The sequence below is a fragment of the Xiphophorus hellerii genome, chromosome 6 (assembly GCF_003331165.1).
Source record: "Xiphophorus hellerii strain 12219 chromosome 6, Xiphophorus_hellerii-4.1, whole genome shotgun sequence".
Taxonomy (NCBI): Eukaryota; Metazoa; Chordata; class Actinopteri; order Cyprinodontiformes; family Poeciliidae; genus Xiphophorus; species Xiphophorus hellerii.
Genome location: NC_045677.1, coordinates 28950369 through 28977565, shown reverse-complemented (window position 1 = coordinate 28977565; position 27197 = coordinate 28950369). Strand labels below are relative to the sequence as shown.

At 40.9% G+C, this 27197-nt stretch overlaps 1 protein-coding gene across 6 annotated transcripts; it reads left to right on the top strand.

The window, feature by feature from the left end:
- The first annotated feature begins 44 nt into the window (after positions 1–44).
- Positions 45–27197, top strand: dnaaf11 (dynein axonemal assembly factor 11). 6 transcript variants are annotated; one of them, XM_032564538.1, is made up of 14 exons: positions 45–1056; positions 1511–1678; positions 2729–2806; positions 2877–3049; positions 4479–4639; positions 4781–4918; positions 12390–12467; positions 12631–12696; positions 12951–13020; positions 14146–14241; positions 14650–14735; positions 16981–17137; positions 23008–23144; positions 24009–27197. In XM_032564538.1, the coding sequence occupies exons 1-13, from the start codon at positions 1047–1049 to the stop codon at positions 23011–23013; spliced, it is 1287 nt and encodes a 428-aa protein (XP_032420429.1). In that variant the 5' UTR covers positions 45–1046; the 3' UTR covers positions 23014–23144; positions 24009–27197. The 6 variants fall into 6 exon arrangements, with proteins under 6 accessions (XP_032420429.1, XP_032420428.1, XP_032420427.1 ...); XM_032564537.1 differs by having other exon boundaries at positions 16981–23144; positions 25185–27197; XM_032564536.1 differs by having other exon boundaries at positions 16981–24631.

Here is a 27197-nt window from a genome sequence, read left to right as displayed (position 1 = left end):
ATTAAATAATATATGTTTGAAGAAGATTTTGGAATTACGAAGTATTGGGGCCAGATTAAAAAATAAAAAGTTAATATTACTAGAATGACATTAAAGTTGGAATAAAACGAGAATGAAGGCGTAATATTACCTTAATAACGAAATAATACGAGAATAGAGTCGTACGATAATGACCAAGTCATAATAATATAAGAATATCAATATGAGAAGTTGAACCGTAACATTGTTCTTTATATTGCACGACTTTATTCCCGTAATCCATGACTTCATATTGTCGTAATTCTATGACTTTATTATTCTGTATTTTCTCTTCGCCCTGATGCTCCGTCTTAAGGCGAAATTGTTACTCAATCAGAAGTTTGATGTTTTTACGCCTGAGCCAAACAGTAAAATGTGTGACAGCGTTTCTGGTGTGTAGCAGAAAATATAAGTTTAAGTAATGAACCATCAGCATGTCACGGAGGAAAAGTTGCTAAATCAATAAGTTCCTGAGAAGCATTTGTACATTTCAGAACCAATAAAAAGTCAAGTATTTCATTTCTATTTCAAATTCTAGTTTAAATTCAAAAATATTTTATTAATCTTAAAGGGAAATTAAATGTTATTGTAACTCCTATTATTTAAGGAAAACTTCAGTAAAAACTAAAACGTAAATTATATAAAAAGTAAAGATTTCTTATTAGGAAACAAAAAGACAATAAAACAAGCATGAGTTGCTACAATAAACGTAAAATGTCATATATTATGTAAAATAATGATGGTGGAGTATTTGCCTTTAAAGATCTAAACGGAAGTTTGAACTTAGGTCTGATTTATTGATCAATATTGACTAGATCCTATCACTTTTGTTACATTTAAAGACTCACTAATACACTTATCTTTCAATTCTTTTTTAATTCTTAATTTTTGACTTGTTTTGTGATCATTTCAAGTTCAGAAAGTAAAACCCTTTAAATTAGTTTAGAAATGTTTAAAATTTCCTACAGAATTTGAACGTAGCAAAAAGTCGGTTTCCACGGCAACGCGTCACAACGACTGAGACTAAGATGGTTTACAGTAAGTTTAGGAGAAAAAGAACCGGAAAACTAATAAAAACAGATACTTAACGTCTATAAGCTTAATTTTACTGTTAACTTTCGGATTTATTTGTCTTTAAATCATATTTATTCTCAGGTTTTGTTTACAGTTTGTTTCCGCTTCATGGAAAATAAATGCTAGTTAGCTTAGCCGCTCAGTGGAGTTGTTACGTAATGTAATAATAAAGTTTTTGGTTTTTTTTTAAAGACTATGCGGAGAAGTATGCGTAAAATATAAATATCACTGATCAATAGAAATAAGTTAATTATAATATTCTAATGGTTTAAAATAGTCTTGTGTTGAATTAATTCATTCTGTTGTAGGTTCTGAGAAATCCTGACATGTTTTAACATAATAATTTAATCATAAACATTCAGAAATGCTCCATAAACTCCTGTGTATCCATGCTTTTTGTTGTTTTTTCCCCATCCAGTCACAGAGGAGCTGATCCGGCGGCGGGCCGAGCACAACGGCTGTGAGATCCTCTCCCTGGAGGAGGTTTCCCTGCACCAGCAGGACATCGAGCGGATCGAGCATGTGGACAGGTGGTGCAGGGAGCTGAGGATCCTCTACCTGCAGAACAACCTCATCCCCAGAATCGGTACCGATCGGTTTACAGGAGACACCTGCATGGAAACAGTCAGGATGGGGTTTATTCTGGATCATCTGGGGCTTTAAGTGATTTATTTGAACCTTTCTCCTTCCAGGGTGGAATAATAATTATGCAACATACAGTAGAAATTATTTTAAAATACTGGAGTTTGAATTTATTAACCCAGAAATGGTAAAAATGACTCAAAACTCCTCAGCTAAGGAATTCAGGAAGTTTAAGGTCAGTTTGCTTAGTGAGCTCCAAAACCGGTTCTGATGAGTTATTTTAATATAACTGGTCAAATATTCACCCAGAATTATGTTAAAATCATATTGATAGAGACACAAGTGTCTGGAAAAGGTGAAACTTTCTAAAAATACAAGTGAGGGTGTGAATACTTTTGATTAGAGACGCAGTTTTAAAAATCATTTCATTTCGTTTTATTCCCTTAAAAAATAAACTTTCAAATGACTCATTAAAATCCCTAAATTAAAGCGTTTGTGTGAATATGAATGTATGGAAACCAGAACGTTATTATTTATGGTAGAAATGATTGGAAAGCAGACGTGAATCTTTCAGCAGCGAGAAATTCAATTCTGATTTTTAGGATCAAGATTCGATCCAGAAACTATTTTTATTTCAGAAACCATTTTCTCTCTTCCAACGGTCTACAGATTCTGTTTAAATTATGTGACTGACCAGAGGAATGATTTTATATAGAACATTATTTAATACAGTTCTAAAAATACTGTCAGATTATATTTAAACAAAAACAGGTTTGTGCATTAAATACTTAAATAATAAATATTAGATTAGCTTAGCTTCCTGGTTTTTTCTTAAATAAAAATATATGAAAGAATCATTCAGAATATTATTTTACAAGTCTAAGCAGATGAAATGTGATTGTTTTGAATTGATTCACAATTCCCACAACGAGGATTTTTTCTCTGCTTCTCTGTTGGATACGACTGATTTTTAGTGTTTCACCAGTTAAAGAGCAGCAATTACTGAGTTCTTATTGTTTTATCTTTTATAGTTCAGTCTTTTCTGCTGTTGCAGAGAACGTGGGGCGCCTGAAGAAGCTGGAGTATCTGAATCTGGCCTTGAACAACATCCAAGTCATTGAAAACCTGGAAGGTGTGCGCGCTGAGCCGACCCTGCAGGCCCGTTTTTCAGAAGCAGACTCTGACTTTGCTCCTTCCTTCAGGTTGTGAGAGCCTCCGGAAGCTGGACCTGACGGTGAACTTCGTGGGTCTGCTGAGCAGCGTGGAGTCGCTGCAGCACAACGCCCACCTGAGGGAGCTCTACCTGGTGGGGAACCCCTGCACCGAGTTCCAGGGCTACCGGCAGTACGTCGTGGCGGCGCTGCCTCAGCTCAAGGTCACCGCACTTCCTCAAACATCTTCAGCAAAAACGGGATTTTAGAGGACCTGTTACGCAAAATTCCCATTTTGCAGGTTTTTGTTATTCCATTTTGGCATCTACTGCTTCTAAAAACAGCCCAAGAGTTTAATTATCAACGTTTTTATCTTTCCATCACGTTATAATAGAGTGTTGCTTTGATTCTTTCAGACATGTTGGAGAAATCCTTTAATCGCCATGTCCAAAAAGCCTGGGTGGGCCTAGCCCTGCCTTCAAAGCGCAGCTCCTCCCCTCAGCTCCTGCAGACTAGCCAGCAGCTATTAGCAAACCCCTGGTGGACCTGCTGAGCTCATTATAGAAGCTACTCTTCAGAGTAACGCTGGTAAAAACTCTGTTAAAGGGTTAATAGAGGAGCCACTTTGTAATGACTTCCTGGAGGCGGAGCTTCAGAAACAGCAGGAGCTTCTTAAAGAGACAGAGGCACAATTTCAAGGCATTACGTTACGGAGTCAAATTTCTATGAAGCCAAAACACCCAGCCAAGCTGTTGTGTTCCCTTTATGAGTAGGGTTAGTTCTGTAAATAGTACAGCCACTACGAGCATCCAGTAAAGGATGAGAGGAGAGATTTCAGGTCCAAACTTTCTTTAACAGAGCTGAGAGTGGTCTACAACAGCAGTCTACAACCTTTTCAGTCGCGCGGACCGGGCAGCCCTTCGATGTTTTGTTTTGTTACTCATTCTGCTGCAAGTTGGCTCAATTTTGACGCGCAAGACGTAACCGGTAAAATCCGGTTTAGGATTTTCAAAATAAAAGATCCGGAAGTAGTTCATTATTTCTTGCGCGGCCCGGTACCAATTGGCCCGGTGGCTGGGGACCACTGGTCTACAAGAAATACAGAGGACAAAACAAATGAAAGCTATTATTTTCACTAGCTATAAACAGTTATTTCTAATTTGTCCAGCAGATGGCAGCAAAAGACCACAAATAAACCACAAACCATATTATCATAATCCGTTGCCATATATGTATATTTAAATTGCTCAGACATATAAATCCTGCTTATCCTGTACAGGATGCTCCACTTCTTCTTTTAGTTGTATGGTTGTACAATTGCACATCTGTTTGCCTTTATTTGAATGTGTAAACGTTAGGGGGCGTGGCCAGCAGCTGCTTGTTTGGATATAAGGTGACAGAGGCCATGAAACAGCTAACAAATAGACAGAAGTGAACTGAATAAAAGCTGATTATCTGAGAAGTATTTTGTGCAAAAAATGTGATTAACATGTTTTGTATAGGCTATAAACCTACGCTGACCTGTTCCATGAAGCATAACAGGTCGCCTTTAAATACCTTTCAGGATTTAAATCTTGATTTGAAGGCAGTACTTGCAGCTGAAGCTAACTCGTTAGCATCCAGAAGTCCCCTGTCCTGTGTGTCCGTCTCCAGTGGCTGGACGGGACAGAGATCAGCCGGTCGGAGCGGATCAGAGCCTCGCAGGGCCTGGAGCAGGTGAGGAGGCGAGTCAGGGAGCAGGAGCAGGAGTACCTGAGGAGGAGAGAGGAGCAGAAAGAGGAGGCTGCACAAAGAGACAAGGAGAGGAAACCAGAGTGAGTTTCAGCAAGTGGAGTTATTTCTATCAGAAGAACAGAGTTTTGATCTTAATTCTCCTTAATTCAGGATCTGGAGCTGAAAGCAAACCTGGTTCAAACTTTCCCAGATGGTCTGAATGTCTGCGTGTTCCTCCTCAGCTCACAGGACGACAAGGAGAACCTGCGGAGCGCCGAGGAGGAGGAGCAGGACTTCTGGCACACGCCCTGCTCCTTCACCCCCGAGTCCCGGCTGGAGGCGCACCGCCGCCTGGAGGAGAAGAAGAACGCCAACAGGAAGTGAGTGGACCAGATTCATCTGTTTTATCCTCTAAACACTTTGACTCCGTTTGTGTCAGATGTTCGATTTAACACAGAGAAGAAGAATCCCAAAGTTAAAATCTTTAAAGCCAAAGATTTCAACTTTATTGTTTTGGAAACATATAAAAAATATGAAATTATTTTATGGAGCAATTCTCCAAAACATTCAGAATAATTTTGTTGAGAAAATTGTCAATTGTTTCCTGATCCCGCAGATTATTTTTGTTCTTGTTCCATCAGACTCTGGGTAAATAAACATCTTAAACATAGATTAAGAAACATATTAAATTATGTATTTACACATTATTTAAAAAACCAGGCGTTAAACAGGAACCAATATCCAAGAACTCAAATCATGAACTTTGTCTGTTTGGATGTAGTTTAGGATGTTGGCCACAAGGTGTCACTGTTTCTATCTCCACCTGAGCAGAAACTGAACATCTGAGCAGCTGATGTCACGACGCTTCCGCCCATTTTTCATTCTTTCTTCATCCTTGAGGAAAATCAGAGGAAAACTCAGATAAATGTTGCAGGAAGGAAGCAGAGATGAAAACAGATTCAGCTCCAGTTCAAACCGGTTCAGGATCCAGACAGCGGAACCAGTTTAACAACCAGGCAGAAAGATGGAGACCTTCAGTCCAGGTAGCAGAAACATCTGGACCTATGATCCCAAACCACAGAACCAGAACCAGAACCAGAACTGCTGATACCTCCCAACCCAACTAATGAACTTTTTCCTCCTTATAGATTTATGTTAATATCAGACAATGAAAACCTGAGTAAATACAAAAACTAGATCAGATCAGATGATTTTTTCATTTTACCAAATTTGGTAAAATTTGGTAAAATAATAATTCATTAGCCGAATGCGACCAGATCCGACTTTTCACACGAGTCTGACCGACCCGATTCTTTTCACTCAAAAGACATCCAGTCTGAGCCACTTCCATATGTGGAGCTAAATTGTATCTTCAAGTTGTCAAAGCGTCGTCAGTCTGAACTCTCATGTCGCATTTTATCCGACTTCTTCTTCTCCGACATGAAACATGCGTCTTAGTTTTCACCAGAAGAAGACAGACGGTAAATCAGAGACTTTATTTAGATCTGGACATAATTTGTCTTTTTATGACCTACCAGCCTCCTTCCTGTTGTCAGACGGGTTCTGTTTGAGTCATTTAAAGAAATGCGACCATTTTAAGCCAGACAAGTTTAAAGCGAAGCGGCAAAATCAAACGAGGTGGATTAGCAGAGCTAGAAAACAACTGATGGAGTCTCTGCTGCCGGGATGTTGAGCTGCTAGCATGTCATTACAGCCTTCAGTCAGAAGCCTCGTTGTAAGACGGACTGCTACTGGAGCTCCTTCCTGCCCACAGCGTCAACATTCACTCTTTTTTTCCATCAATCTATTGATTGATCTTTTGGAATAAATTGCAGAAGAAACAGATTCCCTTAAAATCTTTCCTTTCCACGCTGAAGCCATCAGTGAGAGATTCATCAGAGGAAGAAAAAACAACGAAATGAAATAAAAAAACAAACAGAATAAAACATGTTGAGCGTTTCTGTGCAGATTTGATGTCTTGCTCAGAACCGAGCGGACCTTCAGGTCATGGCAGCATGATGCAGCTGCTGCAGGGTATCGGACCCGTCCTTCCTCAGCAGATGAGGAGATGTTGGACTTTAATCTGACGTCAGCAGAGCAGATTAGAGCGTCTGCTGCCGAGTCCGCTCAGGTTAATTAGGAGCTTAACGGGCCGATTGTTCTGAGAATGTTCTGGTGACGTCGGACCGAACGGAGACCCGCCGGGTCAGCAGGAAGACAGGATGTAGCCGCTGGACACGTCCTGGATGGACAGAACTGGACCCGGAGTTCTGCTGCGGCCCGCTGGGACTCAGAACTCCTGGGTTCAGGACAGAACCGACGGGTTTAGAGGTGGAGGTTCAGGCAGAACCGACGGGTTTAGAGGTGAAGGTTCAGGACAGAACCGGCGGGTTTAGAGGTGAAGGTTCTGGACAGAACCGACGGGTTTAGAGATGAAGGTTCAGGCAGAACCGACGGGTTTAGAGGTGAAGGTTCAGGACAGAACCGGCGGGTTTAGAGGTGAAGGTTCAGGCAGAACCGACGGGTTTAGAGGTGAAGGTTCAGGACAGAACCGGCGGGTTTAGAGGTGAAGGTTCTGGACAGAACCGACGGGTTTAGAGATGAAGGTTCAGGCAGAACCGACGGGTTTAGAGGTGAAGGTTCAGGCAGAACCGACGGGTTTAGAGGTGAAGGTTCAGGCAGAACCGACGGGTTTAGAGGTGAAGGTTCTGGACAGAACTGACGGGTTTAGAGGTGAAGGTTCTGGACAGAACCGACAGGTTTAGAGGCGATTTAAAGGTTAAATGTTGGATTGTTTGAAGTAGGAAAGTTAATAACGAACAGAAAATAAGTTGTTAATGTGTGAAAACGGGTTGGACCTGGTTGGAGGATGAGGAAACGTCTCTGGGACTCTGACTGGACTCCAGACTGGATCCCGCTGATCCAGAACGATCCCTCTCAGCCAATCACAACACAGAATATTTAGTTTTCCACAGTTTGTTCCCTGATCATCCATAGTCTGATTAAATCTCCTCGGTTTCCCCTGGAAGCTGAATCACTTTCCAGAGTTTTAATGACATGAGATTCGAACATGGGCCTCTGATCGTGTTTCGTCTCTCTGTAACTCACAAACACAATCTGATTACAACGCAGCTAAATGACTCCGACCCAAAACAGTGACTACAGATATCAGCACTTTACAAAAAAGTCATTTCAGTCCTATGATGCATTTATTCCCACTGGTTATAAACAATACATCAACTTCAGTTCATAATTCAAATCAAAGTTTTCGGAAACCCTCAGATTGACTTGCGGCATTCACTGCTCCTGGACGACAGCAGACAGTCTCTTGGGTTGTGTCGCTGATTTTACAGCAATCTGCCATCCTGATTAAGCATCTGGTGAGAGTGGAGAGGAACAACGACTTTCCAACGGGAAGAAGAAACTGTCCTCTGCTACGACTGACAGGGAGTCGACAGGACAGAGGAGAGACAAGCACTGAACCGGCAGCAGAGTCAAAACAAAGAGTGAAAACATAGAATCCACCAGGTGGATCACATCAGTGCAGTCATCAGAGATCCAGCCTTGGAGAAAGCAGAGGAGTACTGAGCCAGGACTACTTTCCATGGTAAAGTACCCAAAGTTAATGGCAGCATTAAGTTCCTTCACCACTGTCAACTCTCTGTAGCCGGTTAAAGTCCGGGTTGATTCTAACGTTGGTTTCTCAGTCTGTGGTCAGGAACGTCAGCAGGACGGAGCGGTGGCCGACGCTCCAAAGTCATTTTGCACCTGTAATCCTGGGCAGACAGCCGGCCCAAATCCACTCAGAGTAAAAACTGTCCCTACACTGCAGGTCTTTCTGCTTCAAACTGGTTTCATCTGGTGTGTCTTTATGATTTAAACTGGTTTCATCTGGTGTGTCTTTATGATTTAAACTGGTTTCATCTGGTGTGTCTTTATGATTTAAACTGGTTTCATCTGGTGTGTCTATATGATTTAAACTGGTTTCATCTGGTGTGTCTTTATGATTTAAACTGGTTTCATCTGGTGTGTCTTTATGATTTAAACTGGTTTCATCTGGTGTGTCTTTATGATTTATACTGGTTTCATCTGGTGTGTCTTTATGATTTATACTGGTTTCATCTGGTGTGTTGGTGCATTTGGGCCGGCTGTGGATCCATGCCAGTGGACGTGAGTCTTTATAACCCCGTGAATCAAACGCACTGAACCATTAAACGATTAAAGGATAAATCATTCACCAGACTGCTGAGCGTTTTATGCTACATGATGTTGAAGTTGTGCAACCAGGACAGGAAGCTGATAACAGTAGAACCAGCCCTGCTAGTCCTGCGCTGTTGGGATTAAAGTCTGTTGTCTGCTTCCTCGGTTAAAGGCTGCGTCCGTCCCTTTCTGAAGGTCCGTTTTTGTTATCCGGCCGCCTGGTGGAGCTTCACTCTGTTGTTCTGTAACTGGAGTCGTGGAGGCGAGGGTGTAGCTGTGATTAAAGGCCACACAGATAAACCTGATGGGGAAACGTCTATAGGCTGATTATAAATCCATAAACTCTCTCCAAGACCTCCGGGTCAGACCGGACCGTCTGTGTTTAACGCCTCCAGACCAACCAACAGATCATCCCACCTCTAACTGGAGGATTCGGGTTTCCCGTCGGTCTGCAGGATTGACTCTGTTCTCATGTTTCTGTTTATTTGTTGTTCAAAATAAAACCACAAAACTCAGATTTAGGCTCTAATGGAAACAGGGTGAGAACAAACAGACAGAGGAGAGAAAAAATGTCAAACGGCTCAATTTTTGTTGTGTTTTCTGGCACAGAAAGTCGTTACATTCGCTGTGGTGCAGTTTACCTCTGGATGTCCACTGGTTTGCTTCACACAGAGCCTTCAGAACGTCTCAGTTTTCAAACTGCCATGAGGACAGAGCCGCTTCCTGCTGACTCACAGCTTTCAGCTTTCCTGACACCTCAAGCAGCAGAACAGCCGAGTTTTGGCCGATGAATGATCCTGCTGGGTTACCGCTCTCTGCTGCTTCGTCTGCTGCCAAAGACCTGGAGGTGTTTCTGATCAGTCCAAATGTTTAGCACTTCAGTCGGAGTTAACCCAAACTCTGAAAAATAAAAGCTTTCAGAGTCTAAAAAGTTCAAAGCACCACTGACTCCATTCATGGCGTCACAGGAATGTCAGGAGAGATGAATTTCCTGCTCCTGTGGTTGTTTCTACTGTAAGGTCGACCAGGAGACGATTCTGTAGAGCTGAGACTGAAAACACAAAGACGCTTCCAGGTCAAAGAAACTGACAGCCTGACTAATGGGGACAGCTAACGCTGCATGGAGACGGTGCAGGTGGGGATGAGCATGAACGGTTTCTCTGAGGTATCATCTGGCCTGCTTCGAGTCCATGTTGAGTATGTTCGGACCTCTGCAGAGTGAAGTACGCCTGAGCATGCTGGGGCCTTGAGACACCTGGTTGGCCTCCAGTCCTCTTACAGTCTGAAGATGAACTCATCCATCTGTCAGATGCCACCTGACCAACCGCTGAATCTCAGACCCGAACAGCACGCTGCCAGCCTCACTTCTGACCGCTCACTTCGGTTCAGGACATCATCGTCTCCACTTGGGGTTTGTGAATAACCAGAGGTGCCCAGCAGGGACGGAGCCAAGTCTGGTTCCTCCAAGACCAGGACCGGTCTCCGGCGCTCCGGCCTGGTGTCTGGGCCACCGGGGTTCCCTCTGTCCTGAGCTGGAAGAGCCCGACTGTACGCCTCCGTCACGTAAAACCAACCTGATGAGGTTTCAGAGGACTTGCTTCCAGGACGGACTCGGTCGGCTAATGGCTAACTGGAAGGTGTCTGAAGAGATCATCCTCACCTCCTGACTCCACTCAGGCCAGCAGAGAGCTGTCACTTCTGATGTCTGCATGACTCAGCTGTTTGAGACTCTTCACACCCATCTGAGGAAGACGTGCTGCAGAGCCACAACGTCACCTTGTCAGCAGCAGAGAGAAGCTGCTGCATGGACAGAAAGACACTGATGAGGATGCTCAGATTCAGTCAAATCTCATTTCACAGCTTTAATAATTATAAACTCCACTTTCACCCGGTCACAAAGTTCCAAACCTGCAGGATTTGTTCAGGATTTATGTAGGATTTTGGTCTAATTTCTGGTGCAAGTATCTTAATACACTTGAAATAAGACAAAACTAACTTACAAATAACTTTTCAATAAGATATAGAAGCTTGTTTTAAGTCAGTAACTTCTGACGTAAAAACTTTTAAACCTTTTTTGTTGAGAAAGTTATAGTTCCACTGGTTAGTTAACGAAGATATTTTTCTCCATACCTGGCATCCAAGCAATCGTTTGTGTAACTTCAAACACATGAAATTGCGATTCGACGTGAAAAAAGAGAAAAAGATGCAACAAAACAACTTGATATTCAGTCTGGCAGCTCGTTCTTCATCTCCGCGGCTCTGAGCTGAGCAGACTGAAGGCTCCTCATGGCCACTGCCAGAGGTCGGGGCAGCTGACCCGCCGCAGCGCGCTAAACGCTCACCTGCCTCAGACACAGACGCAGCCATCTGCTGCGCGGCGGGTCTAATGGACGGACGGTTGTGAGGAGCGTGTTTCACCGCAGCTTCATGCAGCTGAAGGAGAGAGTGGCCGTCTGTAACGGCAGTAAACACTTTGACTCACGTCCAGCTTCAGGAGGCAACCGTAGAAAAACAGAGACAGAAAACAATTTATTCAGATTTAACCCTGCAAGACCCAGATATAGAAATAAAAAATGAAAACAAAGCAACATGGATTTGTAGCAAAACTTTGAAGATTAAATTGTTTTCAGATTATTTCTTTTTTGTTTTTCTAAGGTTTTATAAAAATGTCATATTAAATATAAAGCACTTTTACATTACGTGTCCTCTTCAGTCTCTATGATAAAACCCAGAGTAAAAGTCCGTTTTTTAAAAGTTTAAAACAGGCATGTTGTAATATTGCAACAGTCTCACGGCGTTGATGTGGAAATGTCAACCAGGAACAGAAACTAAATAAGTTAGAATGGCTCCATGACCCGTTTTCAATGTTCTGACTGATTAGATTTCGTGTTACTTCCAGTTCACCGACAACTTAGTGACTAAACCCAAATTAAACTTTGTTTTGGAGATAAACTGTGTAAACTGGTCCTTAACTACTATATTTATGTTTCTGTTCAAATTGTGGCATTTTAGTGTAAATTTTATTTAATTCTTAAATATCTTTGCCTAAAATCGTCTCAGTGCTGCCCTCTGTGGACTAAAGTGCAGCTACTGCAGTTAAATTTTCCTATTGGTTCCAGCCTGAACCTGAGTTCAGGTTTAAAACCATCAGACACACGCCCCCTGGTGTAAGAAGTTGGAACAACAAGCACTGCTAGCGCTGATCGTTTCTCAGCTTTGCACTTGTGATTAATTTGCCGTGTGGACTTGGAGCGGACTGGATCCCCTCTGCTCTGACTGCAGTGTTTGTGAAAGGGGCGGAGCTTCACTCAGTCACTGCAGAGCGACTGCTGTTTTCACATTTCCCATTTCTAGCTAGTCACTTCTGTGAAAAAATCACTAGCTGTCTACAAAGTTGCCAATTGTAGCAACACAGTGATAAATTGTCAACAGTGTACTGTCATCCTGACTGCAGCCCTGCTGACCCACTCATCCCCACACTTGGCCACGCCCCTCTGTGTGTCTTGGCTCCGCCCACGTCGGAGGACTTTTCAGATGAAAAATGGCGGGCCCTTCCATCGCTTTAGACGCCATGATTCTGGATCTGAACTTTCCCGTCTGCTCACTGCATCAGAGTGTAGTTTGTCTGGATGTGGTTCTGTTTGTCTGCAGGGAACCAGAGAAGAAGAACAAACCTCCCAGGACTCTGATCACCGCTGACGGACGAGTCATGAACATCAACGAACCCAAGTAAGAGAATCAGGGTCTTCCTTTAAAAACAGTCAGAACTTCACATCTGGTGCTTTGACAGGATCCAGATTCTGCTGTTTTCTGTTCTGCTACATTCTGGATAAAATCTGACGTGACATTTGACCTGCATCCCTCCGTCGGGTTTCTGATGTGTGTGTGTCAGGTTGGCCTTTTCTCTGACTGAGGATGAGGAAAGCAACGCTGTTGTGTTGGACCTGGCCGTTTACAGGTGAGACCTGCTGGCAGCTCCAACATTTAAACTGGGTTTTAATTCCTTGTTTTATTTATTCTGATCTTTTGGGAAAAAATGTATAAAAACATAGAATGGATTAGAAACAGTATCTCTCCTGCTGAATCCTCAGTGTGCTGCAGAGTTTGTTGTTTTCCTAATAAATCTGATTTAATTTCACTGAGAACTTCAGTTTGGAAACTTGATCTTTATTCACTTGAGTGTAAACTGACCTGGCGCGTCTCCTCCCTCAGACACATGGACACGTCCCTGATGGATGTGGACGTCCAGCCGACGTACGCCAGAGTCAGCGTCAAAGGAAAGGTGCTGAGACAAAACAGTTAAACTTTTCACATAAAGCCTGAACTTTGAAACAAAAAGCAGACTTCAGACTCCCAGCAGCCTGATCCGACTGCGGTGGCGTTTTAACAGGTCGGTTTCCTTTAGTGCTGAGTCATCGTTTTTCTCTCGGGTTTGAAACCAAAAAATTATTAAAAGCAGCTCCTTTTACTCTCCATGAGTACAAAAACGTTCTGACAGCAGAATAATTCACATTTTATTTTTACTTCATGTTTCTTTAATTTTCCACCTGCTGCTGACTGTGGAGGTCCAAAAAATTACATCTACCAACAAAAACAAAGTCATAACATTCAACTTCTGTTTTCTCTACATATTTATGAGATAAAACAGAAATTATAGTGAAAATGGTTATAATATATAGTTATAAAATGTACTTCTAAGCTATTTCAGCAAAAAGAGAACAGAAACATGTTTAATAATCAACTAGAATAAAAAGATCCAAATGAATATGTCTGCTGTTTGCAGAGGAACCAGATTAAAAATGATTTCTTTGTCTTGTTCAGCTGAGTTTGTTTATTTCTGCTCTGGATTATGATGTCATATTTCTCTCAGCAGCTGTGAGGAAACCTCTGCTGCGCTTTAATCTCCCACTAATGATGTCAGAATCATCAAACATCTGGATGATCATCCAGGAGCTGGAGAGCCTCCGCTTCTTCCTGCAGCAAACGCTTCATCAGAGCCGACGCTGCGGGATTTATGTGCGCTTGTTTTATGCCAGGAGTCGTCCTGGTGGGGCGGGTGGAGTGATTCATGCTGCGATGCTTCACCTCAGGCTGTCAAAAAATCTCCTTTAATACGAGCAGGAGGAGCAAAGAGCTGAAGGTTTCCCTTCTGCCCACAGATCCCAGTAAGCCTCCCAGTCTGGGAGTTAAATCACAATCTGCTCCAGTTTGTCCTCCAACATGAATCATTTTAGTTTTTCTGGGATTTCTCTGCTGAGATTGATTGCCGATCTATTCTGGAAGTGCGTCTATAAAAGGCTGGAGTAATGATTGAAGCTACTGGGTCAGTGTCAGAACCGGGTCGGTGCCAGAACTGGGTCGCTGCATTAATCTCACTAATTACGGTTCTGAATTATTTACCTTGCAGATGTTCCAGGTGGTTCTTCCTGCGGAGGTGAAGCCCGACAGCTCGACGGCCCGGCGCTCCCAGACCACCGGACACCTGGTTCTGACCATGCCCCGGGTCGGTACTGCTGGCTCTGGTTCTGGTTCTGTCCAGGAACTATGGGGAAAAATTAGGGCCATAAAATTTGCTCATAAGAAAAAAAGTTTTGTAACTGAAAAAAAAGTTGAATCTGAAATAGTTTTGAACTTTTCCTTCAGGCTAAGTTTCCAGTTTAAATCTGTTTTTGTTTCTGTTTTTGTTTGACTTTTTAAATTCTGCCAAAATCAACAAGATGATAAAAACAAAACAGTTTGGATAGAAAAAGTTTTTTCTTTAAAGAACTTAAATAGTTTTTTTTTTTTTTTTTTGTTGCTCGCCGTATCGATCACGCTGTTCAGGTTTTTATTTGTAAATCAGTAAATCTGTGTCTCATCTTCAAACGACTCCGAACCGGACCGGCTCACTGACCTTTGACCTCTCCCTCAGGCTGAAGGTGAACTCAGAGTGAAGAAGCCCGCTCCTCGCCAGCGCCGAGCCGCTCCGAGCCGCAGCTCAGCAGAGGAACAGAACAGGTAGGACCGTGACCCGGAACCCAAACCGGAGCGCTGACCGTCAACTCCAGGACGGTACTTTACCCAGAACCTCTGAGCAGAACCGGCTTGAAACGGGTCACCGGACACGGCGCCGTGTCCAGGAATAACAGAAACCCAAAGTTTCTGTGTACTGTCCAGAAGCAACAGGATACATTAGAAACTTACTGGTTGCTTTACAATGTTTCCAGAACTTCCCAGTCCAGGTCCAGGTCATGTTTTCTGGAACCTGATTTTTACTTTCCGAGACATCCCAGGTTATATTTCCAAGTCCTGCAGTTTTTAAAAACAAAACAGAATAAATGTGACTGTTGTTGATATGAACAGGATTTGTTTGGAAATTTAAATCTTTCTGCAGCCGTAGAAAGGGACTCAGAAATAATCGTGTTTAAACCTGAAGTGTTTGAATCTCTGAGTTTCCTGACTGACCTGCAGATCATCCTCTGGTTATCTGATCAGTAATCCATAATAAATCATCCAAAGGATGCATCAGGGTGAACCACAGGCTGCTGGGAGAGCTTCCACCGCCTGGAGCCACTCCCACCATCATCATCCTCATCACCATCATCATTTATAGTCGCTTCCTGTCCTTCATCTCTCCCCATCAAACCCCATGCATTAAACCTGGCGACAGGTGAGCAGCAGCTGCTGACTTATTGCACCATGCAGCCGATCAGAGGCCGACCTTTGACCCCTGGCTCTGCCACAGATCGGCCATCCTGCAGCGGACACCGGCAGGAACGGATCTGAAGGACATGATGAGGTCTGACTGGATGTTCCTGAGAGCAGGAAATGGATTTTAGAATAATGGAATATCTCACATCATCTGAAACATGAAGTCAGGCAGGATCAGCTCCCGATGATTCATTCACTAAATGAAAACTGATGGGAAAATACAGAGGCTGATGTACGGGGTGGGATGGCACCTCCTCACCAGAGGGGGCAGCAGAGAGGACCACTGACTTCTCCACCCAACAATGTCTTTATGATTAGCAGAGAAGCTCTTGGTTTCATTAAAAAATGTTATTATAAAAAAGATGCCAAATAAATAATTTGAGCTAGTAATACATCCTATCCGAACAAAAACTAACTACTCGGAATGGAAACCTGAGCCTAAAACGCTACTAGCTACGCTAACCCAAAAGCACTAATTATAAACAGTAATGCTAATGCTAATGCACTTTTAGCATTAGGTATGCAGAGGTTAGTATTAGCTTAATAAGGAGCCTCTCAAAGCAAACCATTTTTGCATTTATTTGTTTAATTAACAAATGATGTTGAAAAAAAGTAAAGAGGAAACAGAACTGCTGCATAAACAGACTTCAAAATAAGAGCATGAATATAAATCTGTAACTGAGCGTTCTTCAGTCGATAACCAAAACTTTGACGCAGATGTTGAACTTCATTCAACTGAAAGTTTCCAAAACAGCCGAGTAAATTAAAGCTCCACATGGACCAACGTCTCTGATAAACCATTGAACTTCTGCTGTGAAGACCTGAGGTGGTTCTGAAGGCTGGAGGAGGTCCGAACCCGTGAAGTGACCCGTGACTCATCAGATTACAGTCCAGGTCAGGAAGTAGTTCAGCATCTGAGCATCGACCATCTCTGTCTGGTTCTTATCTAAGGTGAGCTGATGGACTTACAATCAGATTCCTCAAAACCCGACGGATCACCAGACACTGACCAGAACCGGCCCGTCCAGTCAGAACTCAATTACATCCTCATTACCAAAGCTGGAGCAATGACACCTCCACCTCTCTTCTTCTGTGGTTTACCGGGATGTTCAGGAGAAACTCAGAGTCACAATCTGAGGTTCTGACCCGAAAGCTGTCGAGTTCCTGGGTTTCAGGAAGATGATTCAGCTTAAACCCGTTTCTCTGGTCCAGCCTGCAGTTCTCCTGCAGCAGCGTTTCTGAGTCGGGACGTTTCGTCCTCTGGAAGCCGAATTCCCCTCTTAATAAACCAGCAGACGGCGGTGAAGAGGTTCTGCTGCTGTTGGCCACAGATCTCAGCAGCAGAGCAAAATCAGCAACTTTTACTGTTTCTCTCAGCCTGATCTCTGCTTTTTACTGTAACAGTTTCAGCTCCATGTGGGAAAAAGAAAGAAAATAGATTCACTGTGGCTGCAAACACAATTAAAACATGAAAGCTCTGATATTTAAAGAGTGCAAAATGCATCCAAACTCAGTTCCAGCTTTATTGAAACACACATTTCTCTGTTTTCAGAAAGGATAAAACTCCTGAGAGGCTGGAAGTTGATCCCAGTAAACGTAAATCTGTTGATGTTGCCAACATCGTTCCTCAGCGGAGCAACGGAGAAGATCTTCAGGAAAAACCGGGTCGAACAGCAGAACTCCCTGAAGAGTTCATGGACGACCCGGAGGTTCCTCCACTCATCTAAAATGTTTTTAAAAACACAGTTTCACCGCCGCTCTACAGAAAATGATGCAAATCCTGGTTAAGTGATTTTAATTGTCTTACAGCAAAACAAATGTTAGTGTTGGTAACAAAACCTCAGAAGATTCTGACAGAAAAACATTTTGGTTTTAGTAAAAAGATTTTCTTCTGGACAGTTTTTGGTGTTTTATTCTTTTTTAAAATCCTTTTTCTTAACCTTAAAGTACAGAATCCATGTGTATGTTGTAAATATTAAGACCAAACAAGATTTATCACCTGGACAGACAAAAACAGATAAATATAACTTCAATCTGCTGTCATTGTGAAACACATCAACCAGTGATACTGACCTTCACCTTTAATTGCTTTTTAATCTGATTGTCTTTAGTTGCAGTTTGTGACAGATTCTCTATGGTGAACTGGGGTTTTAATATTTTAGTGGATGTCAGTGTTATTGATCTCAGATTGAAGAATCAGTGAAACCTCTAATGAGGAAGCTGGCAGCCTCTCTGGACCTTCATAAGAGTTTCTGCAGCTTTTCCCCAAAGTTTGAGCTCAGTGTGTGCCTGGACTCATTTCATTTCTTTGCAAAGAGCAAATGTTAAATTAGTTTCTAATTCCTCAGAGGTACAAGGTGTGCTAACTGAACGCTGAAGTTTCCTGTTTCTGATCTGATGAGGGCTCAGAGGTTTATTCGTCTCTGTCAGCGGCTCTTCAGCCTTATTGGCCTCAACAGGAAACCTCCAATCTGTAGAAAGAAAATGTCGTCAGCGTATCTGTTAGCTCGAATATTAGCTTAACCGTTAGCTCAGCTGTTTCCCTTAAAATGTTTGTGCTTATTTGCTTGATTTTGAGAAAGTACAATATTTGCTTAAATATTCACCATACTCTTAACTTGATCTGTAACTTATTGGCCACTTAAATTGTGATCTTGACTGAAGGTTAGCTCTCCTATTAGCTTGTCTATTAGTTCGTCTGCTAACTCAGCTGGTAGCTTCTTCTTCTTTTGAGTTTTATTAGCGGTTAGCAAACCAACTTAAGGTGCCCAGCTGTTAGCTTGACACCTTAGCTTTACTTTGAGTAGAGAAGCTGTTAGCTCTGTAGCATGTTAGCTTAATTATTACATGACTATTAATGTTAATAGCGTTTACATAACTTTGTGATTGCTGTCTCACTGTTCAGTGTTGCCTTGACTATCAACTGTTTATGCAACTGTTTGCATGAATGTTAGCATTAGCATAGCTCAAGAGGTTCTTGACTGTTAGCTTGACTATTAGTGAAATTTTAGCTCAGCTTTCATTCTGTTAACGTGACTTGAATTAGTTAGCTAGCTTCACTGTTTTGAGTGTTTAGAGCGCTGTTAGCTTATGTATAGCTTATATTAGCATGACTGTTTCTTAAAATAATTGAATTTAACTGTCACGCTAACGGGCATTTGTCTGAGTTCTACCCTGACTGTTAGGTCAAAGGTCAATCTTGAGAATTAATGAAGGCAACTAAACCTCTCATCCAAAAGTTGTTTTTAGTTCAGAAACTTATAGGTTGGGAGTTTTAGGTTTATAAACTGTCCTCAGATCAATCATGCTGATTGGGAATTAGAGCATCACTAATAAGGCTGAAATGTTTTCAAGATAACAAAAGTCCAGTTATCTGCCTTTAAAACTCTTACCCTGCTCTGAGTGACACACCAGAGGTTAGTATTAGCTTAATAAGTAGGGAAGCAGTTAGATTAAATATTAACTTAATTGTTGATTTTGCTGTTAGCTCAGCAATTAGCTTGACTGATGATTATGTGTTGTTAGCAGTTAGCGTAGCCTCTCTCATACCTGACCTTAGTTGACGGATGTTTAACTGCTGCTGGTCGACCAAAGTTAGTTTGTTTCTTTTTTAAGTGAACATATTCCTCTCATTAATTCACCAGCTACTAAAATCCTGACTTGTTCTCTTCCCTGATTTAATTTTGTGCTGCTTTTAAGCTGCAGCTGAAGAAAAATCGATGAGCTGTGGCTGTTTTTTGTTCTGTTTGCGGCTTCAGGCCGTTGTGTTGTGATGCTCGGCCTCAGATTCGGGTCCTCTGCCAGACTTTGATCAGAAGCTCCTCTCTGCCCAGAGGACATAAACTTATTCTTCAGTTTGCTCTTCTCTCCTTGAATCTCGGCTGAACTCTCCTGAGTCTTCACTTTCCTCTTGAGTTGTCACCTTAAAAAGCTCCGAGGTCGTTCCTCCTCTTCCTCGCCCTCCTCTTCCTCCTCTGTACGCCTGCAGGAATCGTTCTGCCTTCCTGACGGCTTCACTCTTTTATTATCCAGGCTATATTTGGACTGAGCTGTATGCGCTGTACAGCAGGATGTTTGTCTTTACTGCAACCTGCAAGTACATCAAAACTCCTGGAGCCTGGAGCCTGGAGCCGCACTTTGGTAATTAATTTCTCCAGTTTTACTGGAAAACATCTTTATTAGTTATTGTAACCCAGAAATGAGTCGATAACTGATAACCGATCAGGCATTTGCTGGCTGCAGATTTCTGATTTATTGGTAATAAAGCCCCTGCTCTGTGCAGTAACTCAGTGTTCGCTTCCCACTTCCACAGCTTTTCAAAATGAAGGCGTGTTTATTTATAGGCAAAGGAAATGTGTTGCTCATCACTGAGAGGAAATAAACTCAAAAATAAAATCAACTTCATGCAAATAAAGTTTACAGCTCATGGAAAACATCAGCTGTAGGTTTCTGAGCAGTTTTAGGAAATGTTCAGAACAAATTCTTTGGTTAACCAGAAGACAGTTTTGACTTTGAATAGGCCATTTATTTTTTTACATTCTATTGCCAGATATATGATTATGATCTACTTGGTTAAAATGTAAACATTTTTCTAGATTATCCTGAGATCATCAGGGCATAAATCTTGTTTTTCTGTCATATTATGTCTAAACTAATAAATAAGTTAACATAAAATTAGTCCATTGCCTCAAAAATGTAAAATCTTTCAAACTAACTCCTTTTGCATTGATTGAGATTTTCAAGAATTTATGGATTTTAAGGATTTGATGTCGGTGTTAAATTAGATAACTTTAATGTTTCCTAGGTTGAGTTAGATGGATGGATATGAATGTAAACGATATAATCTGTAGAGAATTATTAAAAAAATATGAACAAGAATCAAACCCTGGAAAATTACAATCAGATTAATGACTTTTCCTTAAGCTGTAAACCGGATTGTCTCTGTAACGAACAGACCAGAGGAGGACCGAGTGTGGCGCCTTGTGGAGCTCCGTCAGTAATACTTTATCTGATCTGAGAACAGAAACAGAAGATACTGCTGATGTGTTCGCAGCACTGGGAAAACTTACAGGAAGCTGTTGTTTTAAAAACAAATCAGTCTGAATAATCTATGGATACTTTTATCTGCTCATGTTTCTACAGATGTAAATACGTTTTAGCTCATTTCCTTTTGGGTTTTGCTTCATTTCAGACATTTAAATCTGTATTTGTACTGTATATAGTTTAATTTTCCCCTGATATTCACCTTTAAAGCAGATTTAATCTAATCTTGTGTTTTTTTCTGATATGAATTAGCATCATTGTTAAATTTCTGTTTTTCCCACAAATCTGTAAATTCTTCATTAAATTGTCTGGAAGCAGCTTAGAAACCATCAGTGGTATTTAACAGCTGATTTAACTGGTGTTTACTGTCACACTGGGACCATTATATCAGGGTTAATGGCTCAGAGTGCTTTGCTCATTCTGACTGACTGGTTTTTGTGGTCAAACTGGTTTTAATGGATTTAATGGTCGATTTTCTTCCTGTCCTCAGTTTTGAATTAAATTCTCTGTTGTTTTTATCAGTTTCTTTTTCTTAATATGATGATTTTTCTCACTGACCCAGTTCTTCGGCGCTGCTGGGTGTTTTTTTCCTGACTTTATGAGGAGCATTTCTTCAGTCAGACGGCGTACGCTAACGTCTCCTAGCTTCTCCTCCACATGAAAAGGCCTCCAGCTAAATGTATAATTCAGGCTGAATGTCTCTGGTTGTTTCTACAATCATCCAGGAGGTTGGAAAGGCCCATCAGATTCATTAATATAGAGTCAAAGTTCTTGATTGTGGAACCGTAAACAGATGATGGTTCCTAAATATGTGATGCAAGTCTCAGATATTTACAGCTCATTGTTTACTGCTGCGCTCACACAATGAGGTGAGGCTTCCAGATCTGTAAGTGTTCCTCAGTCCTAATCTTTGTTCAACTTCCTGTTTTATTGTCTGCTGTTTTCTTTCCTCCGTCTCTCTGTGAGATGAATTATTTAACCTGCCTTCAGGAACCCTCCCTGTCTCCATCTTTGCGTCCTGAGCTGCAGCCACGGACAGATGTGGGGTTTCCTCTGCAGCAGCGCCATCAGAAGCAACCAATCACAGGAGGAATCTGACTCCTGCCTTCGTTTTTATAAACTGCTGCCACAGCAAAACGTCAGTAAACTTACAGCGAGCTCCGTTGTTGCTTTTACAGCTAGCTGTACAGTTAGCTAATCATTCTGAAATTCAAAGTTTCAAGTTAAACACAAAGCACATTAGCATCCTAGCGTTCCGATTAGCATGCTAATGTTTTTATGCAAATAGTAGCATTAAGATGGTATGGTTAACATTTTGATGCTAACAGCACCTTTAGCATACTAAGCTTTCAGTAATGTCTATAAATAGCATGCTATTATATGTTTATGCTAATGTTAATATGCTAATGTTTTAAGGCTAGTACAGAAATTAACACACTAAAGGTGACATAACAGTTGGTTAATATTAATAGTCTGAAATTATGCAAAAACAAACGTTAGCACGCGAACATTTCATGCTAACAGTATTAGCCTATTTCCATGCTAACACAAAAATTAGCACACTGACATTAACATTCTTTCCCAGCAGTTTGCTAATGCAAAAAATAGCACACTAATAGTAGCATCCCAAGCCAACAGTAATATTAATATTTCTAATGTAGGTTATGGAAATGTTAGCACACTGGATGGACTCCTGACTCAACTGTTCACATCTTCTAGTTCAAAATCCAAAAGCAGAAAGTTCTCCAGTGAAGTGGGTCAAATCATTTTCAGATAGCAGCGGTTATGAAAACTGAATTCATGTTGAATAAATCCCCTCAGATTTAAGGAATCATTTCTGCATCCTGCCAGCCTTTATTCTGGATTTCTAAAACATTGAAACATGACCGGCAGGTTTTATCGGTTTCCTGCTGCGTCCATTAATAATGACTGAACAAAAAATGCAGCAGCATGTTTGCTCACTTCCAGCTGCATTTATTGTTAACAAACACTGAGAGCAGAGAACTGTCTGTGAAGAGAAAGATGGCAATGTTGAAACTGGGAGAAAATGGAAAATCAATGTTGACCAATCCATAAACATTAGGACCGTCTGGAAGACGGAAAAACTGAGCAGCCGACCGCTGGATGGAGAAAACGTTTGAGAGCTGGGAAAGAGTGGAAGCAAAGACTCGTCACCTTCTGTCTTTATTTTATGTTATTAGGAAAATGACACGATTTCATTATTGCTTCAGATGGTTTCTAGGCTTTTTGGTGGAGTTATTTTTAGATTTTCTCTCTTCTACACTTCTGAGCTCTGATATAACATGAAAAAAACGAGATCAATAACAGTGAAGGTCTGAAAATATTTGATCTGAAAGTCAAACTGATCCTCGCTGCTCTTCAGATCGAAGCGATGAATCTCCTGGAACCTCCTGGGTTCTGGTTCCAGGATTAGTTGCGTGTTGTGAACCCGCCGCGGCTCTGAGGTCACATGGTGATTTATGACGCTCGGTGTGAGATTGATGTGTTTGTTTTGTTGTTTCTGCTGAATCGGCAGATCTGATCCTGTGTCAGTCCTGCAGAAGACGACAGCTGGACTCATTTTTCACGGGAGCAGTTTGATTCATGGCGGCTCTACGTCCATGTTGGGCTCCACCGTCGGATTCAGCAGGAAAATCCACCGATCATCTCAAGGTCAAGACCAAATTAAATCTCTTTGTTTCTACCTTTAATTTATAATCTCATGTCTAGAATCAAATCTGTAAACCAAGAAAATATTTTTTTTATATTTGCTGCATAATTAAGCCTAAACAGTCCATCAGATTTTATTAAATCTAATGTGATGAAACTTGTAAATCATATTTAGATCAAAATTAACTTCCAGTGCAGCTACAAGTGGTTTGATGATGTTTTTCTAGCTGAACGAATCATAAAATGATAGATTAGACCAAATACAGACAAACTACATTAAATTAATGAAGCAAACACTATTTTTAAAAATACATTAAAGTTAACCCAAACATAATACAATACAAGAAATGTCATACATGCTAACTAGCACACCAACTAGCTAGCTAGCATGTGTAAACCATTCGCAGAAGTCTGATTGCTGTCACATTTTCCAGTAGCATAAACAACCAGGCATCAAAAATCTGGATGCAGTTAAATAATCTGGATGCAGTTAAATAATCTGGATGCAGTTAAATAATCTGGATGCAGTTAAATAATCTGGATGCAGTTAAATAATACTCAGAGAGTTAAATCAGGATCTGCAGCAGGACTGAGCTGGACTTGAACTGAAGGGTTTTAACTCAGGCTAACAAGAATGCAAGAATGTCAGATTAATTTTGGGCTTTTACCAAAGTGTGAACGGTAATATTTCCAAAATAATAAGACAATACAACTTTAAACAATCTCATTCGGGCTTCAATATAAGCGTCCTTTGTTTGTCAACCTGCTGAGTCTTCCAGCTTTTCTGTAAAACCAAATCTGAACTAGTTTCCGTTAACCTCACTCCCGTCTACAATGAGAGGATTTCCTCGCCCGTCTCCTCCTCAGCTGGTCGTGTTGCTGAAGTCGTCCCCGTCTTCGTGTCTTTTAACCCCGCGCCGTGAAAGTTGGATGAGCTGGATGAATAAAACATGGCGGCTGAGGAGTCGGCCACATCATGCAGATATAACGCAGCGCTGTAATGCCTTCAATTATTCACCAGTTGGGTCTCTGACAAAGACCCAGGAAGGATCCTCACAGTCTGGGTAAACAGGAAACAAGCAGTACCTGCAGCAGCATGATAGGAAAACATTCACTCAGAAGAAAACACACATTTTACTAAAAAGAGATGTCTTTTGTCTCATGATTTGGTTTTTTGAACTTTGGTTTAGTGTTGTTGTAATGAACTCTGGATTCTACAGCTTGAAAAGCCAAAGCCACATCAACGATGGAAATTATGCTAAAATTGAAGTCATGCTTTTAGCATTTTGTTCTAGCAAACCTGCAGCTGTGGCTTTGGCATTTTGTTGTAGTTTTCAGACTGAATACATTATACAAAATTAAACCATTTTACCAAACCACTTCGGCTTGTTTTCCACACAGTGGTAAAATAACACATCTGTACTTGTTGCATAACTAATAAAATGCATTTTAAACTTCATCTAAATAAATAAAAATATGTTTTTAAGTCTCATAAGGTTGGTTTGGACATTTACGTCTATTAACCACTCAGGATCACCTGAATTCAGTTGAACTATTACGGTTCCTGGTGTCAAGTTGTCACTAAGCCTAACTTAGCATTTAGCAATCAAGTCACCTAGCTTCCCAAAAGGCCATTTAGCTTAACCTAGTTTAGTAGCATGTTACTTTAGCAACAACTTTTAGCTTTGCAATCTGTTAGCTTTGCAATATGATCAACAAACTTCATTGATCAATAACACCATTTAGCTTAACCTAGACTAGCGACATTGTCAGTTAGCTTATTTTAGCAACAATGGATTTTGTAAAATTTGCCAGTGGTTATTTACACTTTAAGAACATTTGTTGAATTCTAACAATGAAATTAAGAAACAATTGTTTAGCACTCCTCCTCCTGCTTCTGGTGAAGCTTATTCTGGTTAAAATTGGGCCGAATTTAGACGTTATTAAGCCTGAAAGTCATAAAGAGCTCCTGAAAAGTAGAAACTATGATCTTGCGGAGTCTTTTGAAGGTTTTATCCTGCTCAGGTTTCTGTGTGTCATCAGGGAGGATCCCGCCGGTCCAGTCAGGAGTCTCTGAACTCTCCTGTCACTCCGATGTCCAGCTCAGCCTCAACGACCTCGCCACTCAGCCGTGAAAACTTCAGGAGCGGCAGCAGAATAAAACTTTCAAAAACCTTCTGGCACAAGACAACGGTGACGAGGCGAGAAAGCAGGAAGACCTGGAAAAACCCAGAGGGTTCAGATCCGGCTGGTTATGAAACACAAACAAATCACAAACGTCTTAAACAGGAAATGACGTCAATAACAAAGTGAAAAAACAGAACATATGGAAATTATGCTTAAACTGCTTCAAAATTAAAGTTATATAAACATTTTGTAAGTTTAAGAAAAAACTTTGAGCCAAAAGTTTGGAAAGTTGGAAATTCAATTCAATATTTTGAATTTAGCTGAAAAATACAGTGACCTAATAAACAAAATATTCCCTTTGTCTAGTTCTAGCAACAATAACTTAGCTTTGCAGTATGCTAACTCAGCTTAGATTAGCAAAATGGCTGCCTCGCCATGTTAAACATTAGGCTAATGTAGCCTAGCTTAGCATAATATCAGTAGATCACTTACTTTAACTTAGCAAGACGAGCACTTGTATACTCAGTTGGCTTTATTTAGTCAGGCTAAATACACAGCTAGCTTAGCAGTGTTTTAATGTAGCTAGCTTAGCAATATGGTGACTCAGCAACATTTTCTCTTAGCTTAGCAGCAACAGAGTCACTTACCCAAGTTTAGAAATGTTGTAACTTTGTTCAATTTAGAGAAATAATTACTTAATTTAATTTGGCAGATTAATTATTTTTCCTAATTTGGAAAAATGTCACATTAGCTTAAAAAAAAGGATTGCTTATTTAACATCTAAACTAAGGAGTCTGGATCTGTTTTTACAAACTAACAACATTATAACCCCTTCTGTCTTTTTGTTTTATCATAAAGTCTGACGTCTTGTTTTTTTTAAACCAACTTTGAATTAAAAATGCATAAAACACAGTAATTAATAACCGGTTGCATGTTTTTCAGTGTCACATACAGTCTCTTTTTTTACAGCGCACAAATAAAAACATTTTCATTGGATATTTATACAGTTTAAAAACGCTGGAAAGTAAACAGGAAACAACCTCACTCCATCTCACTGTGGTAGAGGAACCCAGATTATGATTTGTTTTATAAAAATGAATTTTTAGTCATTATTGTCTGCTGAAAAAAGGAAGAAAACATAAAAGTCTGCAGAAGATTTTATGTTCCAGTTATTTATCCAGACTTCAAAAAGATACAAGAACCTGAAGGACATATTTAACAAGTATGAAGAGAGCAGAATTTGCTGCAGTAAAGTCTAAAAAAAGCCGAACTCCAGCAGGAGGATTGATTTTTATGAGTAGCTATAAGAAGCAGCGCGGAGTCTGAATCCCTTCTGTCCCTGGGAGGCGATTCGGAGCCGCCGTGACTCACCGGATCGTCCTGTACAGCAGAACCAGCACACTGGCAAATCATTGCTTTTTCAATTACTGATCTGTCCGGCCGCTTCTCATCCAGATAATTAGTCAAATCCAGCGACCGGCAGCGGTTAAGTAGCTAAAGGGCAAACAGACGTCAAACCAATCTATTTTAGGATTTCTCGGCTCCTCTGGGTGAATCCTGGAGCAGACGACAAAAACCTGCAGCACAGAGAAAACATTTTCACATGTTAGAAGGGAAATAATCTGAAAGTGGAACTACATTTTTTAATTAATAGGAAGGAATTAATGACTAAAAACAAGATCTTATATCTTCCTGATAAGTTTGAAATGACTTGTAAGTTAGTTTTGTTTTATTTAGTGTGTAATTTAAGATATTTGCACCAGAAACTAGAGAAAAATACTTGGTAAGATTTTGTGTTTTTACAGTGCAGATGGACTTTCATCAACACAAAGATGAAAATATCTTCACTAAAAGGTTTGAATGTTAGTCGCAACTAAAAGTCATCGCTGAAGAGTTTATCTTTACAATAACATCTGTTTTCTAAATAAA